This window comes from Macrotis lagotis, chromosome 1 (genome assembly GCF_037893015.1).
Source record: "Macrotis lagotis isolate mMagLag1 chromosome 1, bilby.v1.9.chrom.fasta, whole genome shotgun sequence".
NCBI classification, from domain to species: domain Eukaryota; kingdom Metazoa; phylum Chordata; class Mammalia; order Peramelemorphia; family Peramelidae; genus Macrotis; species Macrotis lagotis.
Window position 1 is genome coordinate 519798957 of NC_133658.1, and position 18798 is coordinate 519817754.

Below are 18798 nucleotides of genomic sequence, written 5' to 3' on the forward strand. Positions count from 1 at the left end.
TTTCCATTTTCATATATCTTTTGTATTTTATATTTTGTAATATATAACAGGGTCACTGCAGCTAGACAATCAAGTATGAATCCTGGGCAATTAATGTGTGGAGATTATTTAAGTAATATGAAAACTATAACTGCCTATTAATGACCTCTCAGTCAACATCAATCTATTATTTGTAATTCATTATCATTTCATTTTTTTGTATCTTTCACTTCCATTAGGTTCTAATGGACTATGTCATATCTAAAATTTTTGTCTCTCCCAGCACCTAGCAATTACCTCTGCACATTGAAGGCATTTAAGAAATGTTGGTTAAATAAAGGAGTAAAAATCAGTTTCAGTATTTGGTCACAGGTTCAATATGGAACTTAGCATTCTGGCTGTTTTAGTAACTGATAGCAACAGCCTCAGTTGAAATCACCATGGCAATCTGCATCTATTATTAAGATATCAATGGGAACAAACCATTGAGATTTTCCAAAACCTTTCATTCTAAGCCTCTTGACAGTCTTGATGTGACTTCTGAATCGCTGCACTGGGATGTGATTCATAGGGTACAGAGCACTATGGACACTCTTGGGTCTTTCCAAAGAGGAAATGGAAAAAGGAAGTATATTCCTTTTGGCATCTTTGCATCTGGGTTGTTTGCAAAATGGTCTCCCCCCACTCTTCTCCTAGATGCTCTATTCTTTCCCTCCTGCTGTCATGTCTTTGTTTATGGAGTTGAATGAGGAACAAGGGAAAGATCAGGAGATCCTAAGTTGATGGTACCTAAGCATCATCTTCAGTAGCATCCGTGCTGTGAAAACGTCATCACCAGGCTTCATCTCCTATTCTGATAGAAGCAGAGCACAAAATTGCATTGTAACCACATAGAGGATGAGTCATTTTCTGACTCATCTCAAGTCCTCACCAGTCAGGGCTAGACTTGCAATCTGATGTTCTATTCAATGTGGCTACAGCTCAATAGCCCTTTGGTATTCTTTTAAAACAAGCATGTAGAATTGTCAGCTTTTATAGCATCATCATTTACAGAATTTTAAAACTGAAAGGTAAAGATGATGAAGCTAAGCCTCCTCACTTATTTGTCTAGGTCAGATGAGTAATGATAAAGCACAACTAACTCCTTGTTCAGTGGTCTTTCCATATCCAGCAAATGCACCCTCTCAAACTGCCATTTGGCTGTCTCAAATAGGGATTTTTCTTCCAGAAAATAATCTTTATTAAGTAATCAAGAAAATCTACTGGAAGCTTTTTTTCAAGGTCAAGTACTATGTGCCAGTTTTCATCTTTATGTCTCCAGTCTCTAGCATAGGCCTCCATATAAAAATGTTTATTGAATTAAATGGAACCAAAGATTTCTCATCTGCTAGAAATGGTTTAAGGTACTACAGTGAGGAGGCAACTAAATAGGAAATGCATTAGAAGTAAGTACTTCACTTTTCAGATACACATGGAATTTGTTTTTTCAAATCATAACAGTACTATGGATACCCAAGAAAGTTCAAACAACTCCATTTTGCTTCCAAGTTGCTACTAATCCTATTGCTACTGAAACTCTCGCCTGGTCTGTAAAACTTCCTTTCTGTTAAAACAGTGAGGGTGGTCTTATCTATTAGGGCAGGGTTACAAGAGATAGCTAACATGAAGTAGAGCCTTTCCTGTTGCTAGCCCTCAGTAACAGACCTTTACAATCATAGCATCCCACTTCCCTCATTCCTACCCATGAGCATCTCCAGTAATAGCCTTGTCCAATTCGAAGGTACCTAATACTCAATTCACCTTCTTTCTAAATTGTAAATTGAATAAGCTTTGGTTTTTTTGTTCCTCTGGGGAACAGTACAGGTGGGGCTTTCTTGCTGGCAAAAGTCCATAAACACTAGTAAGTTCCTAATTTTATAGTAGTGGGTTTGGATTTGGATTTGGTTTTTATTTGGGGGTTTTGGTTTTGGTTCAGGTTTGTGGCAGCATGAAAAATTTAACCTACTCATTCAAACATTTTCCTTTAGTTAGCATTTCATAAACTTCATAAACTTTATACAAAGTTAAAAGTGAAAAGCATTAGCTTTAGCTAAAATAAAACTTTTATAGTAAGTGTTGGGGGAGGTATGGACAGACAGTTCATCTGAAAAAAGATAGGAATGGGGATTGATTGCAAGTTCAATAGGAGTCAACAGTGTGATGTAAGGTGGATAGTAACTGTATTGTTCTCTTTAGATACCATGTTCTCTTTCAATACAATGAGTTACAGATATCACAACTTAGGGAGGGCATTGATCAATTGGAATGGTTTCAGAGTGAGGTCAGCCAGGATGGTACCTCAAGAAGACCAGATGAAGGAACCCTAGGCATTTTTTAGTCTGAAGCACAGAAGACTTAAGGTAGACGGTATTGTCTTTGAGTATTTTAAAGGACTTTATTAGAATTAGACATTAAAATAATTTGAGAAGAATAATTTGGGGGGAGTTAAAAAATAAATTTAAATTTGATGCCATCCTAAGAATTACAACTATTCAGGAAAATAAAAGCAGGAACCCCAGGCATCCACTGATTCCCACTCAGTAGAGATTTTCCTCTAAAAACTCAATGATTACTTGAGACTGTTATAGTGTTGATTCTCCTTCAGTGACATGTTGATTTCTGTTGACTTCAGTGATTAGAAAGTTTCAGAAGCCTCCTTCTGACTCTTAAGTCTGTAATTCTGGGAATATTAGATTTTTTTGTATGGGTTTTTTGGTAAATAAACTAGTTCTTCCTATGTCATCTAGACTGGAAGAGCTTTGCCTTGTTCTCTTTCTTACCTGAGTCATTTTGCTTTCCTCAAGCAGCTTAGCATGACCCCTCCCCCATCCTAGGGGCACAAAATATTGGTGAAGGATTTAATATGCACAGCTGACTGGTTTAGTCCACTGCAGCTCAGGACCCTCTACCGTAGCAGGGATTATAGGATTGTACTACCATGCCCAGCTAGGGGTATTATTTGAACAGAATCATGTGCTTGATGGTTAGTGTTTGTGAAGTATATTATTTTTTCTTACAAACCACAGTCAAAAGGAAGATTGCAACAGCACATCATTCCCCTCTCCCTAAATTCTGACATTCTTTCTGGTTGCATTTGATTTTGCCTAGAAAATGGTCACAGGTTATGATTAGCGACAGTTTATTTCTTTACCCTTCTGACAACCAGCTGCCTCATCTCAAGGATTTTCTGCAATACTTGGAAAACTGTTCTGTTCAAAGAACAAATGTACCTGACAGAATTCAGTCTGTGATAAATTCTCTTCCAAGAACTGTTTTGGTTGAAGAAAGCTGCCTGTGTTGCAGGTTAGGCATTCACTTGACTGAATGATTATGAACAATATGTCCACTTCCTGAAGGACAGAAGAAACAAGTTATGCTATTCTCCTAGTTCCATATGCATTTCTCCATTAAGTTCCATTCTGTTCCATATTTATTTGTGCCATTGTTCATCTGCTTTTAAAATATTTGGGAGCTAGGGTGCTATAATGCAGCTTTATATCATTTCTGCCTATCCTCATCTCCTTTCTCTTCCTCACCAAATCTTGGAATTTTCCCTAAAGTGAACTTTGAACTTGTCCAGATCAGAACTCTTTACAACTTTATTTCCTGATAATATTTGTAAAGGGTTTTTCAAGTCTTAAAGATCCATATAAATGTTAGCTACTATTATTGGTAATATCTTTAGACTATACTGGCTGACAGGTACCACTTCCCCTTTTTTCTTTTTTTTCAATTTTATTTTCTGTGTTGTTTTCTCTTATTAAGAAAACCCCTTGAGAGGCAGCTAGGTGGCACAGTGAATAGAGCACTGGTCTTGGAGTCAGGAGGAGCTGAGTTCAAATCTGGTATCAAACATTAATAATTGTCTAGTTGTGTGTCCTTGGACAAGTCACTTAATGCCACTGTCTTAAATATCCATCCATTCAAACATGCATCCATCCATCCTCCATCATCTATCTATCTATCTATCTATCTATCTATCTATCATCTATCTATCTACCTATCTATTTATCTATCTATGTGAGGTGGGAATGACAATTGGGGTTGAGTGACTTGCCCAGGGTCACACAGCTAGTAAGTGTCTAAAACTGGATTTGAATTCATGTCCTCCCAACTTCAATATTGGTGTTCTATGCACCACCATCATTATTTATTGTTATTATATTATTGTCACTATTTTCACATCACAATGGTAGGCACATATCACACAATTCCCTTTCATGGGTTGTATTATCCCATTAGAATGTAAGCTCCTTGAGGTCAGGATAAATCTTAAAGCACTATAATTAATAAGTCTGCACTTTGTAATTTCATCAACCAGCTAGCTTTTATATGTGCTCTGTACAAAGTAAATGTTTAATAAATTTTTTACCTTTGCCTGTATTCAGTACTATGTTGCATAAACAGTAGGCTGGAAAATGTTTTTGAATTCTTGTTAAATATTTTATCTATTGTAAATAGTAGAGGACTGTGAGTGGAAGGAGTAATCCTCAAAAGCCAGAGAGAGCACATCCCTAAATTTTTCATAAAAACAACATACAAATCCATAAAGTTAAATGTTGCTCTGACTGTCCTAGCTGCTGAGAGATGGATGTTGCCAGAGTCAATAGTGAGTGGAGTGAAAGGAGTAGCTATGGAGGGCAGGGCTGAGATCACATGGCCACAGAACAAGTGACAGAGGCAAACTGAGATAGATTACTTTTTATTTGGGGCATATGACTGGATGTGGAGAAAAGCATGAGAGAAAGAAAGGGGGGAAGGGTAAATGGAACTTGGAAAGGAGAATGAGTTCCCTATTTCTGGAAATGTTCATGCACAAATTTAAAGACAACTTTTTAAGGATATTAGAGGGAGTATTCACACAAAGAAATTGACCTAGGTAACTTCTGAGTTACTTCCAAGTCTGGAATTTTATGGTTCTATGAAAAGGAAGAAGTTGATAGAGGTATATAATAAAGTGATAAAGTAATAAATAAATAGATAGATAGATGGATGGATAAATTAATCAATTAATTAATTAATTCATAAGAGTGAATGAATGAATGGATAAATAAATGAATAAATAAAGCTTTACAATTTAAAAGGAAAGAACCATTAGCAAAATCTTCCTTTTCTTAGCAGGAGGATTTTAATTAGGGAATTAATCTACATTTCTTCATCTATAGACATTGAGAAGGACAAAACTTTCAGAACACTCTAATAGAAAAAGCACTGATCTGAGAAACAGATCTGGCTTGTTGTCCTAATTCTGCTACAGACCAACTGTGTCCATGGGAAAGTTATTTATCTTTCCTCTGATTCAGTTTCTGTCACCTACAAAATGGTTTAAAGACTGAGTGCCCTTCTGGATATAATAGGGAAATTATGAGAACAAAATGGAATCTACTCTATAGGTGTCTTATATACAGATGCATACATATTATACATACTGTGTGTATATATATATATATATATATATATATATATATACACACACATATTCACATGTGTATATATGTGTGTGACATATATATGTAAATACATAATATGTATTTACACAAATAAACTTGTCTATCTCATTAGAATATGAGGTCCTGTAGGATAGGGATTGCTTTTATTTTTTTCTTTTCATCTCCAGACATTTGCTGATGCTGGATAAGAAGAATAAAAAGAGATCAAGATATATAAAATAAGTTATTGAACATCATAGAATGTAGAAACCAAAGCAACATATCCAGATTAGCATTTCTGAAGAAGTTCTCAAGAGTTGTTCATTTATTCTGGTAAATCTTAAAGCACCATATTAATAAACAGGCCTACATTTGACCACTTTGTAACTTCATCAGTTTCTGTTAAGTTCAGTTCTCATTTCTATGTAGATGATTCTTGGATTGTTAAGTCTTTCCTGAGCTCCAGTTTTGAATCACCAACTGGCCACTGGACATTTTGAATTTGATTTCCTGTAAGCATTCCAAATTCAATATGTGTATTACAGAACTCATTATTCTTTCCCTAATATGAACTCCCTTATTTCTGTTGGGAACCCCACATAACCTTTTAGTAGCCCAGGTTTAATAAAATCTTCATTCATTATTTCAAAGAAAACAAACAAGGATATAAACCACAATCCAAAAGTTTCAACACTAATAATGTACTTGCCCAAAGTGATTCAACAAGCTCCCAATACCAATAGTTAACTGAGAATATAAACATTTAAAAGCTTAAATACTTTAAGCTTGCATCCAGTTCAATCACTTAACAAATGAAAAAAAAAAAAACTGAGGATCAGAGAAATTAAGGGACCTGTCACTTGTGTGTCACAAAAGTCACACACAAATCATGGATACCCTTACTAGAGTACTCCTAAATCTGAGGAGCAGAACATTTTTTTCTTCTTCTATTCTTAACCTTCATATTTAAATCATTCCTTCAATTCTCTTCCTCTACTCTCCTGACTTAAACGAGTTAAAAATCTGACTTCCAGGCAAAGGTATGGGACTTACGCAATCTTGGCACAGACTGTGCATTTCCAATTTCCATCAATGCCTACAATCCGACACTCACTGCAAACTCGATGCATACATGTTTGGCATAGGTCCCCTCGGTCAAAAATTAAGCCCAAGTTTTTCTGACATCGAACACAAATTCTGCCGCCATCTTGCTGCCTCTTTCCACCTTTCCGTTTTGCTTCTAAAAGCTCATTTTTCAATTTCCTAGAAGAAGAAAAGAATTTTTCATTAAAATCAGACTTAATAAAATCTTCATTCATTTCTTTTAAGAAAGTAAACAAGGAAAAGGACTACAATCCAATGGGTTCAGCACTAATAAGATTGCCCAAATTGATTCATCAAGCTCTCAATACCAAATATTAAATGAGAAAATAAAATATGTACTTAACTTTAAACTTGTGTTGAGTTCAGTCACTTAACAAATGAGAAAAGGAAGGGACAGAGAGATTAAGGTATTCGGCTAAAGTCACAATTATGGCACAGTCAGGATTTAAGCTTGGAGTCTATGCTAAATCCAGTGTTCTTTCTTCCACTGAATCACAGTTCCTCTGGGGAAAACAAATAATGAACAACAATAACAACCAAAAAAACAGAAACAAAAGCCAAGGATCAGAGTGATTTACCCTAGGTGGAAGAGGACCAGAGTACTCAGAGTACTCATGAAACAAGCTTCTTGTACTTGCCCCAATTCTGGGAAATGTAAGAGACACAGAAACTACTGTAACTGTGTAACTATGTTAGTTTGACTTCTCTTACCTTTATAATAGAATAATTTCTCATACCTGCTTAACTCACAAGCTTAGTATAAAGATAAAATGAGGAAATGTGCAGGAAAGTGTTTTGATAAACTGGTGTTATAAGGGATTGATGTTAGTATGACAGTGAGCATGAACTAAATTAATTTTGGAGAGGAAAGGGAAGCTAGAGACAGAGAAACAGAAGTAGAGAGAGACAGAGACAGACAAAGGGTCATATTGTTAGAAATATAATTTCAAGATTTGAAGCCAGGTCTCACTTGATTAAACTAAGTTATCTCAGTTTCAATAGGAGAGCTTCTTCATTCTGTATTGTCTGATATAAATTCACCTGTGTATACATTTGCTGATTTCTCTTTTACTATGATTTGGATAAAGGGTCTTCTTAGCTTTGGAACTGGTATTAGATAGGAAAGAGGCCGAATCTTGGATATAGAGCTTTCTCCCCCTTTTCTCTCCAAAATGATAAAATCAAAAGTTAGGTGGAATCTGACCATTTTCCCTAGATTAAAAATATTTATGAAAATAGCTTTTTCCTAGCCTATTGCCCCTTCTCTCTCTCTGAAGAAAGCAGAGTGGCCTTTAGTTCCAATTTCCTGCTTCCTATCTTGACAGGAATAAAAGTATCCTTAAAGAAAGGTGGAGGGAAAAGAAGCTAGGAATGTTCAATTGTCACCACAGACAAGTCTCACCACTCATGTGGGGTTTCTCCTACTACATAAATAACATAATTTATGATATTTATATATAATGGGACAGTTAGGTGGCACAGTGGATAGAGTGCTGAACCTGGACTCATTTTCATGAGGTCAAATTTAGCCTCAGACACTTAACCAGCTGTATGATCCTGGGCATATCACTTAACTTTATTTGCTTCAGCTTCCTCATCTGTAAAATGAATTGGAAAAGGAAATGGCAAACGACTCCAGAAACTTTACCAATGAAATCCCAAACGGGGTTACAAAGAGTTAGACATGACTGAAATGACTGAACAACAACCACATGATATAAAATAAAATGAATAACTATTACAAAGGTTAATTTATATTTATTTAATTTCTCCATCATATTTTGGGGCACTACCTTCTAACTCAGTTGCATTTCCCAGGGTTAGAGCAAGTACAGGAAGCTTGTTTCGTGAGTTAGGCTGGTCTTTCTCTACCTAGTTGTGGACCCAAACTTTAACAACTATCCTTTATTGTAGTGATCCAAAACCATATATAACTGCAGAAATATCAGACTTTAAAATGACCTATAAACATCCTAACCAATCTAAACTCTTTTGGCTAGTATTCAGAGCTGTTTATCAACTGTTCTTTTCAGTCTTTCCAAGTCCATTATAAAGAGGCAAGCTAATCAGTTTATCAATTCCTTGCAGCAGAATGACTCATCCCCATTCTGCATCCACATATCTGCCATTCCTCTCAGGCTCCTTGCCAATTCATCTCCACTACTTATTTCGGTATCCTAATCAAGACTTATTGACTCTTCCTAATAACCTTTCAAGTACACACATTCACTTTTGTACTTCACTTGTAGCTATGTTGCATAGTATCATTCTATGTATTTACGTTCTTTCACATTCTTTCTTTGACTCTATCTTTGTTTCTCTTTCTTTGTCTGTCCCTGTCTCTATCTCTCTCTGCCTCTGTTTCTGTCTCTATTTTCCCTCTCCTTTCCAAAATTAATACAATCCACGCTCACTGTCTATCATTAATCCCTTATCTTATATAACACCAGTTTGTCAAAACACTTTTATGCACTTCATTTTATCTTTCCAATAAGCTTGTGAGGTAAGCATGCATGAGGAATTATTCTGCTTTTAAAGGTAAGAGAAGTCAAGCCAACACAGCTACACAATGACTGTAGTATCTCTGTCTCTTGACTTACAGATAAATAGAATAAACTCTGTGTAAAGACAAAGGCAGGAAGCCCTCCAAAAGAATGTAAAAGTTTAGCCATGACAAACTTTTCTAATGTAGCTACTATTCATGGAATGCAGTCTTAGATAACAGAAGAGACACAAGATTATTGAGACACCAAGCCCTGTTGATGTGTTTTAATTTTTTTTCAGTAGTTTCTGACCCTTTGTGACCCCATTTAGGGTTTTCATGGCAAAGTTTTTGGAGTGGTTTGCCATTTCATTCTTCAGCTCATTTTACTGATGAGAAGACTGAGGTAAACGGGATGAAATAACTTGTACAGGAAAATACAACTAGTAAGTGTCTGAGACCAGATTTGAACTCAGGAATATCAGGAATATCACTCCAGGTCCCAAAGTCTATCTACTAATATCTACTTAGTACCATTGACACCATGCCAACTTAATCTAACAGGTATATGGTGGTATGGCATACACAAGCTATAAGTATAACCACTATGTGATGTAGTAGGAAATATGATAGTCAAATTTCACTATACTGTCCAATATATATGCATGTGTGTATGTATATATGTATAGCTATGATACCTTTGCACAAATCTGTGATCATGGCAGTTCTGACTCCTCTTCCCTTTCCACAAGTTCTATAATATGGCAGGCCAAGCCATTTAGATTGGGAGTCCCTTGAGGGCATGGACTGTCTTTTGATTTTTAATTTTTTTTTATTTCTAGCATTTAGCTTACTTCCTTATAGTGTACTTGGGAAGGTTAAACAGAACAGTTGATTAACAGCTCTGGAAACTAGCCAAAAGAGTTTAGATCTGTTAGGATGTCTTTAGGTAATTTTAAAGACTGATATCATATCATATAATTGATACAGTAAGCATCAAATAAATGCTCATTGAATAAGCATTTATTTGGTGCTTACTACGTGCTAAACACTATTAATTCCCAGCTGTAGCTGTCTATCTCCTCTCACTCAGCTCTATAGGCCAAAACACTGCTGGCCTGACCTTCAGTTCACTTAGTTTGATACTACTTTTCTCATTCCAAACTCTCTCTTCAGCTCCAACCAGCTTTACTTTTTTCTGGTCAACTCAACACTCATTGATCCACTCAGTTTTATTCCTGTGGAACTGTCCCCTGTAACAGTCCCCTGTGGAAATGTCCCCTTAGTGTTTCACCTAAGATACTTTTCTGAAGCAAATTCATGATGGGAGGCAGGGTTTATCTGCAGAATACAAAATAGAAATATAATATATATATGGGAGAAAATACAAAATACTATGTCTATCTCATTTCTGATGGGGAGCGGGGCAAGGTTTCATGCAACAGATGATTTCTGATCTGGCTCTTGAAGTATGTGGAGGATTTGGACTGGTGGAAAGAGGGGGTGGGGTTTTTCAGTCATGAGTTAAATTGTTAGCAAAGACATCTACACAAAATAATATGAGAAATATTGAGAGGAAGGCAAACTTGGAGGCTATAAAGGTAGAATATAAGGCTTTTTTGAATATAAGACTAATGATTTTGTTTTTTATTCAATAGGTTATTAGCAGCCATTAGGAGGCTTTGAGCAAAAAAAGAAATGATTGACATGATCAGATTTTTGTAAAGGCAAGATTAATCTGGAACTGTTGTAAAGGATGAGCTAGAGAGGGAAAAAGCTGGAAGCCTCAAAGGAAAAAACCCCAACAATAAAGCAAATGTTTTTAGCTCTGAAATGTAATTAGATAGACTAAAAGAGACCAAAATTTCATCAGTGTTTTTCTGAATTCAAAGAAGGTATGTAATTCTCACAATATTGTCCAAAAAAACTTGCGAAATACCCTCTGGACGTTTATAAAATGCTATAGATTTTAAAATAATGAAATGAGTTCATGTGCTAAAAACATCACTATACTGTTTTAGAGATCACAGTCCATGTTTAAGTGTCTCAAAGCACAAGTATAATCAAGTACATTTGTTTAAATATCTTTAACAATCTGCAATGGAGAAACCAAAAAATAGAAATGAGGATAATAAAATATCATAAAAGATGATAAACACATAGGACCAAAAAATGTGTGAATGTGCATACATTATATATATATATATATATATATATATATGTATATATATGAAAGCAAAAAATGCGTGTGTGTTTGTGTGTGTGTGTGTGTGTGTGTGTGTATGAAAGCAGATCTTCAATTTTTCAGTACTATCTTCTGCATTTTCAGGTAGAGATGATGGAAGTATTCTGAGAAATAAAAAACAATTTTGCAAGGCTTTTATATTAAACCATTTTCATAGTTTCTAGATGAAGATATAATGCTGCCACTAAAATTTACTCTGGGTCTGCAGACTCAGGGAATAATAGGAACAGGGACCTCAAATAACTCAGTTGCAGACAAGAAGGCATTTTAATTAAAATGGAAAATAATGTAGATACACCATTAGCTATGCCATTGCACAGGGAGAGAGCTGTGGAGATTGTGCTAGATAGCAAAATATTTCCAAAAAGTATCATCTAAAAAAAATCTTACTTGATGAGCAAAAGTGTGAAATAATTGATTTTTATATACTTCTTCAAAATAAAAAAACTCAACAAACTAAACAATTAAAGTTTAATTCTCAAGTGAAAAAGAGAGAGAAATATGGCACAAGAAAATAGCTTTATATAATAACTTTGGAGAAATTAAATACTTAAAGCAACTACTCATCATCTCCACCCCAACCCACAAACTGGATTTGGTCAGAGAAAGCAGAAACCTTCCAGACTTTTGTTTCTGATTGCAGTTATAGGTTTCTGAATGTCCAGTCTGGTTTTCTTCATGGCAGTGATTCAATTTGAACCCTCCAACACCCCAAAAGAAGTTGAACTATTGATAGTGCTGAGCTAATCAGGACTTCAACCTTAGTGGTAGATTGAGGATGGCAAATGTAGAACTTGGTAGAAGAAGGGGACAGGAAGTTAGCTGGGGTCAGTCCTCTCCATTCGATGAGTTGTTGTTTAGTCATATTGTACTCTTTTTGATGCTATTTGGAATTTTCTTGGCAAAGATACTAGAATGGCATTCCATTTCCTTCTCAAGTTCATTTTACAGATGAGGAAACTGAGGTAAACAGGCTTAAGTGACTTTCTCAGGCTAACACATCTAGAGTGCAAAATGAAATTTGAGCTCACAAAAATGAGTCTTCCTGACTCCAAGTCCAGTACTCTATCCCCTGTACCACTTAACTACCACCAGTATGTATACTTTATTTCTAAACTAGGAACCAGTTACAGTTTGAGGAGGCTGAAGATAATTTTTAGGCAGACCTGGAAAGTAGAGGTATTAAAGAGAAAGAAGAGAAATCAGACAAGCTACTGATAATATAAGAAAAATATTGAAAGAAAAAAAGTCTAAAAGGAAGAAGCAAGAGTGAGTTTCCTTCTATGATAAAGATAAAAGGTAAAAGAAATTAAAAAAAATTAAATGTGGCAATACATTGAAGATGTTTTATGATATGAAGGAAAATGACCTAATGAAAAAGACAATTCTGTGCACCCTCTCAATATCATGGAAAGATATTGGGAAATTCCATTATAGTTTATAAGGGAACACAATTTTTAAAGAATTAAAACCTTGTTGTTGGAGTTATGAAATGATATGAGTACTTTGGAAAGCAACTTAGAATTATGAAAGCAAAGTGATTAAAATGTCTATACTCTTTGAACTAGAGACTTTTTCACTGATAAAAAGTCCCCATATAATGCTCCAAAATATTTATAGCAGTACTTTTTGTGAAAACAGAATTAGAAACAAAGTAGAGACCTTATCCATTGGAGAATGGTTAAACAAATTGTGGTAATGACTAGAATTCAACTGTTTTGTAAGAAATGTTCTGTGTGATGAATGCAAAAAAAAATCATGGACAAAGCCAGCCTTGCAGTCAGGAAGACTAGAGTTTAAATCCAGCCTCAAACATTTACTAGCTGTGTTAAACTAAATAGTCACTTGACCCCTGTTTGTCTCATTTTTCTCACCACTAACATGAGGATATTAAAGCATCTCCCTTGAAGGGTTATTGTGAGGATCAAATGAGGCCATAATTGTAATATGCTTAGCATAGTTCCTAACACATTGTAAACACTATATAAATGCTAGCTAATGTTATTATTATGGCAGGTAGGAATGTTGCAGTGGACAGAGAATTGAACCTGGATTCAAGAAAACTTATTTTCCCTGATTTCAATTGTGTACTCAAATATTTCTTAGCTGTGTGAATCATTTCACCATGTTTGTCTCAGTTTCCTCATCTGTAAAATAAACTAGAGAATGAAATGACAAACCAAGAAAAAATTTTCTTAGAAAATCCCAAAAAAAGATACAAAGAGTCTGATATAACTGAAAACAACTGATGATGATGATGATGATGATGATGATGATGATGATTGAGATATTTGTCCTTCATTCTTGAAGGAGACCATTGTGTGGAAATTTTCTGGTGAAGTCCTCTCAGAGTTAAAGAAGTGTTTATGTCAAGAAAAATCTTGCATTCCCAGGACATGTTGCTTTTGCAATGAGGCACAATATCATGACCATGAAAACTTTGTTATTACTATTTCTATTCCTAGTCAAAATAAGTCAATCGAGGTTACTAGGACCTGGTCACCCTACCATCTGGTGAAAAACATATTTTGAAAATATTACATTTCTTTCTTTGCATCTGCTACTAGGATAGACTTCCATGAACGGAGTGTATCATCCAAAAAACCTCAACCAATGGGGTGAAGGGGGGGGTTAGGGAGGAGGGGTGGAAAGCTGCAGTTAGACATTATAAAAACCAAACTTGCACTTTCAATTCAGCTCTCTGTGAGTGTGCCCTCTCTAGAGAGAGTAAATAGATGCCTTTCTTTTGCTCAGACCCAGTCTCTAAAAATTTTCTTTAGTGTATTTTTATCACACACACCATGACATCAGGAAGGTGATGCCATGACAAGCACATGAATTGGATTTGAGAGGGGCTGTGCTAGGTCACCAGCTACAATTTCTCCTCCAGAACCATCTGGATCCAGTGGCCAGATATGAATCTGGCCTACTGGAGATGGCTCTGGATTTTTTAATTTAATTTAATTTAATTTAACTAATTGGGGTTAAATGACTTGCTCAAGGTCACACAGCTAATAATTGTCTAAGAGTGCATTTGAACTCTTGTCCTCCAGACACCAAGGCCAGTGCTCTATCCACTGCACCATCTAGCTATCCCAGATGATGATGATGATTAAATGAACTGATGAAGAGAGAAGTAAATAGAACCAAGAAAGCAATATACACTACAAAAAAACAAAACAAAGGATCAAAAGTAAATGTAGCAGGGGAAGGATTCTGGGAACATGGCAGGATAGGTCTCCAGATTTCCTCCATAAAGACAGAAAAGTGCTCCAGGGTGAACATAGAGCAGCAAAAATAAACACAAGTAGGGGTAGAAGCAGTGGTCCTCCCGAGGCAACTGGAAAAGACCTCATAAAAAAATGTATGGACAAAGTTTGACCCTAGTGATGCACAAACATCTCAAGGCTTTTGAGTTGAACAACAAACAGAGAGCCCTGGGGACAGCTGGGTTGGGAGGCAGCTTCAATTTCAGTTACAGGAACTTTCACCTCATAGACAGTGTGGAGATCAGATATCTAAGTAGGGGAAGACTGAAGGATCCTCTTCTGTCAAGGGATGCCAGGTTCTGCTGCCTGACCAGATAGAGTCCAGTGCTGGGATTGACTGTGAAAAGGAGCTAGCATAAGCCCAATGAGTCCAGGTAGCAGAGGCACGGGGATGCTACTGACTGTGGGCTGTTACTAGAGAACAGAGTCCATGGTTTAGGTTCCAGAGCAGAGAGAAAGCTGAAGGTTGCACCACTGGAGAGTCTGAAGGGTGGAAGATGATATGTAACACAACATGGCTGGGAGACCTAGCAATGACTTGGGGGTAGACAGGAGTGCTGAGGTTGGGCTCCAGACAAAGCTCAGTAAATAACAGTAAGAAGGACTGAGGTTTGGAGCATCATTCCCCAAATTGGTCAGGGTCTAAACAGTGACTAAGTGGGGTGACCTAGAACCTATTGCTGGCCAATCATTTCCAGCCAGAAGGATTTGGGTCTGGCAAACCCAAAGATATTTTAGTCTAGACGATGACCAAGTAGAGTTGGTAACCAACTTTAGTTGGTAACTAAACTAACTACAAAGAAGCTATGAAGGAAGATGCTATCTGCATCCTGAGAATGAATTAAGACATATACTCATAAGCATATTTGTGTACATGCATACATACATATATATAAACACATACATATGAATTTGTGTCTAATGATAGAAAAAAGGGAAGAGGAAAAGGGAAGTTATATGATAACTCCACATTTAAAAGGAATAGCAAGATGTATATAATAGATCTGCAGTTTAAGATATAATCCTCTTTTTTCATTTTGTTATGGAAATGCTTATTTTATTTCTTAAGTTCAGAATAAAAATGTAAATGTAATAAAATTATAAAGACCAAATATGACTTGGATTAAGAGATATGAGATGATTTCCCCAACTCAACCTTTTGAGCGGGAGGGAAGTTGACAGTTGTTACACATTGCACATGTGTTCAGTTTCTTAAATGTATTGATCAATTGTGCTGATATTTTTGCTCTCAAAAAAGTACTTTTTGTTACATAGGATGGTACTCTAAGAAGACAAGGGAGAGGGATAGATGACAACATAAAAAAATCAATAAAAACATTTTTAAAATATTGAATCTGAAGGATTTGAATCTAAAGGATTTTATAATGCAAGGCAGAGGAGTAAATAGGGGAGAGAAAATTGTCCACAGTAATCAGTCTAGCCTTTTAAAGTAGAAGGTAAAACAGAGAAGGAATAGAAATAATGAATAATAATTCATGAGAAACAATATTTGAAAAGAAAGTCATTAATAAAAGTCATTGCCTCAGATGTGTTTGTTCTCTGTTCAAATGGAACTACCTTAGGTTGGAGCCTCATTATCTCCGATCTATTGAAATGGCATTCTAACTGGTCCCATTCACTGAAATCTCTTCTCTCTTCATGAATGAAAGTAAAGTTAACTTCATTGGTGAGACTTTGTGGGATGGGTCTCATCACTAGAATCTGGGACTGTAGGAATACTATTAGCAAACTAGTCCTGGAAAGAAGAGAACCGTGTAATTTTCTTTGCTTTTTTCTGACATTTCTTGGCCAATTGGGGGGTATAGAGATAAGGGAGCTGGAAAATATAAGAGGACACTGGAGCTAAATGTTATTTAAAAAATACAAAGTTGATACTGGGATAAATATAAGACTATCACATAATATTACTTCCTTCATCAAGATAAAATTTTAATTTTAATGAAATGTACTATTTTTGCATTCTGTGTGCTCCAAGTTTTCCTTATGGCTATGCCAATATAATCACCAATTATTATAATACATTTAGAAACAGAGATGACAGAAGTCAACTTATTATTCCAAGTGGAGGATGCTGAGGAAGAGAAGAATCCATTCCTAGGTTCAGTGTAATCCAGTTCATTGTTCTAAGTTGCATCTGACTATTCGTACTACCTTTGGAATTTTCTTGGCAAAGATACTGGAGTAGATTTCCATTTCCTTCTCTAGCTCATTTTACAGTTTAGGAAACTGAGACAAATAGGATTAAATGATGTGCCCAGGGGTCACATATACAAGTACATGACTGAGACCAGATTTGAACTCAGGAAGATTTGTTTCCCAGCAACTCTATCCAATGGACAACCAGACTACCCTTAATTAAACTCAAAAAAACAAATATTTATTAATGCCTTATGCCAATTTCTCTACTAAGAAAAAGGCAGTCCTTGCCCTCAAGGTGCTTATATTCTGTATTCTGGTTGCATGCTATACCTAAATATGGTTCTAAAATTTCTTTTAGAAATTTTCAACTCTCTTCCTGTTTCCATACAAGGAATGCTTTCATCAGTAGCCCTCATCAGATTTCTTAAGCATTACCAATACTTTGAGAATCTTTTTTACTTAATTACAATGCACTCCCCTTTAAGAAATTGAAAACAAGGGAATTAAATGTTTAGGGTAGGACAATAAAGATGATTAGTCTCAGAGGTATTAGTGCAATAAGTTTGATACTGGATTGTCATGGCAGAACCAAAGAAAATAATGAGTAAAGATCTAAGTGATATTGGTTCATTTGTTTTTCTACTCATGCTGAGATGAAATTAAGGTTACATTAATACCTGCAATGCCATTGGTGCTATGGAATTCACATTAGGTTTGCAATTCTCAGTAAATGAATCCCAGATAAAATCACATGTTTTTATATAATACAGTCAAATCAGAGGGATCATGATAAACAGTGAATATTTTATGGAAGACAAAAAGGCTATAAAGATGATTTATGATGTGAGAAGTCTAAGATAGAAATAACTAGATCTATGGATCCTAAGGTCATGTCCTTGTAAGTATGTTCAAAGAAGATTCTATCAATGTTGCTGATTTTCCTGTTTGCCCAAGATGAGGAGAGAGGAATTAGTGGTTGGCAAAAATTTTTGTTTGGTTTTGTTTCAATACTTTACTGATATAATAGTTATTTGAAGAACTGATTATTATTTGTAATATTCTCATAAGCACAAAAGTGTCCCTAGTAGCTGTGGTGAAAAAAATCTTATTAAAGACTGGCACTGGTATTGCCTAGCAGTATAGCTAACCATATTGTTTGATCTTAGCTGAATTTTTAAAAAATGGAACATGCTTATTCTCCTGGCCTTGATCCTGACCCTTTGTGTATGATATCTACTTGTCTAACCTCTTATTATAAATCTTCCTCAGAAGTTATTACCATAGCAAACATCACATGTCAGTGTCCATATACTTCAAGAAACCTCATCAAGGATTTCTTCAAACTAAAGGTTATTTTTTCAAACTTAATGAAAAGATATTGACAAATTTTGTTGTCATTCAGATATTTTTCAGTTGTGTTTGACATGTCATGGCTCCATTGGGTTTTTCTTGGCAAAGATACTGGAGTGATTTGCCATTTCCTTCTCCAGTTCATTCTTACAGATGAGGAAACTGAGGTAAACAGGATGTAGAGATTTGATCAGAGTCACACAGAAAGTTTCTGAGACTAGATTTGAACTCAGATTTTCCTGACTCCAGTCCTGGCACTCCATTTAATGTGCCATCTAACTACCCCTAATTTATAAAGATAAGAGCTAGGTGGTCCAGTGCATAGAGTGTCAGGCATGAAGTCAGAAAGATTTACCTTCCTGAGTTCAGATTTGAACACAAACACATCCTAGCTTTGTGACTTTCAGCAAGCTACTTCAAGTGTAAAAACGAACTAGAGAAGGAAATGGCAAGCCACTCCAATATTTTGGTCAAGAAAATCACAAATGGAGTCATGAAAAGTCAGACACAATTGAAAAAGCACTTAAATAACAACAAAAATGTATGTTGGAGATCATTATTCAAAAATATTTTATTGAAATAAATACCTAATAAAAAAAGACAAAAGTTTTCTGGCAATGATTGGTATTCTTGAAGAATGAATGGACTCTAGATAGGTGATGAGGATGTTTCAAAGGGCAGATGGAAGGAGATATTCTACTCCAGATGTAAAGGTTAAAACCAATAGTTCAGTAAGAGCAA

General features: G+C 35.6%; 1 protein-coding gene across 1 annotated transcript in view; it reads right to left on the minus strand.

The window, feature by feature from the left end:
* SYTL5 (synaptotagmin like 5) overlaps nucleotides 1–18798 on the minus strand; it is a 195537-nt gene that overhangs the window by 70302 nt on the left and 106437 nt on the right. Inside the window, exon 2 of the mRNA XM_074210607.1 lies at nucleotides 6501–6710. Within this exon, the coding sequence (XP_074066708.1) occupies nucleotides 6501–6710 (210 nt within the window). The remainder of the gene's footprint in view (nucleotides 1–6500; nucleotides 6711–18798) is intronic.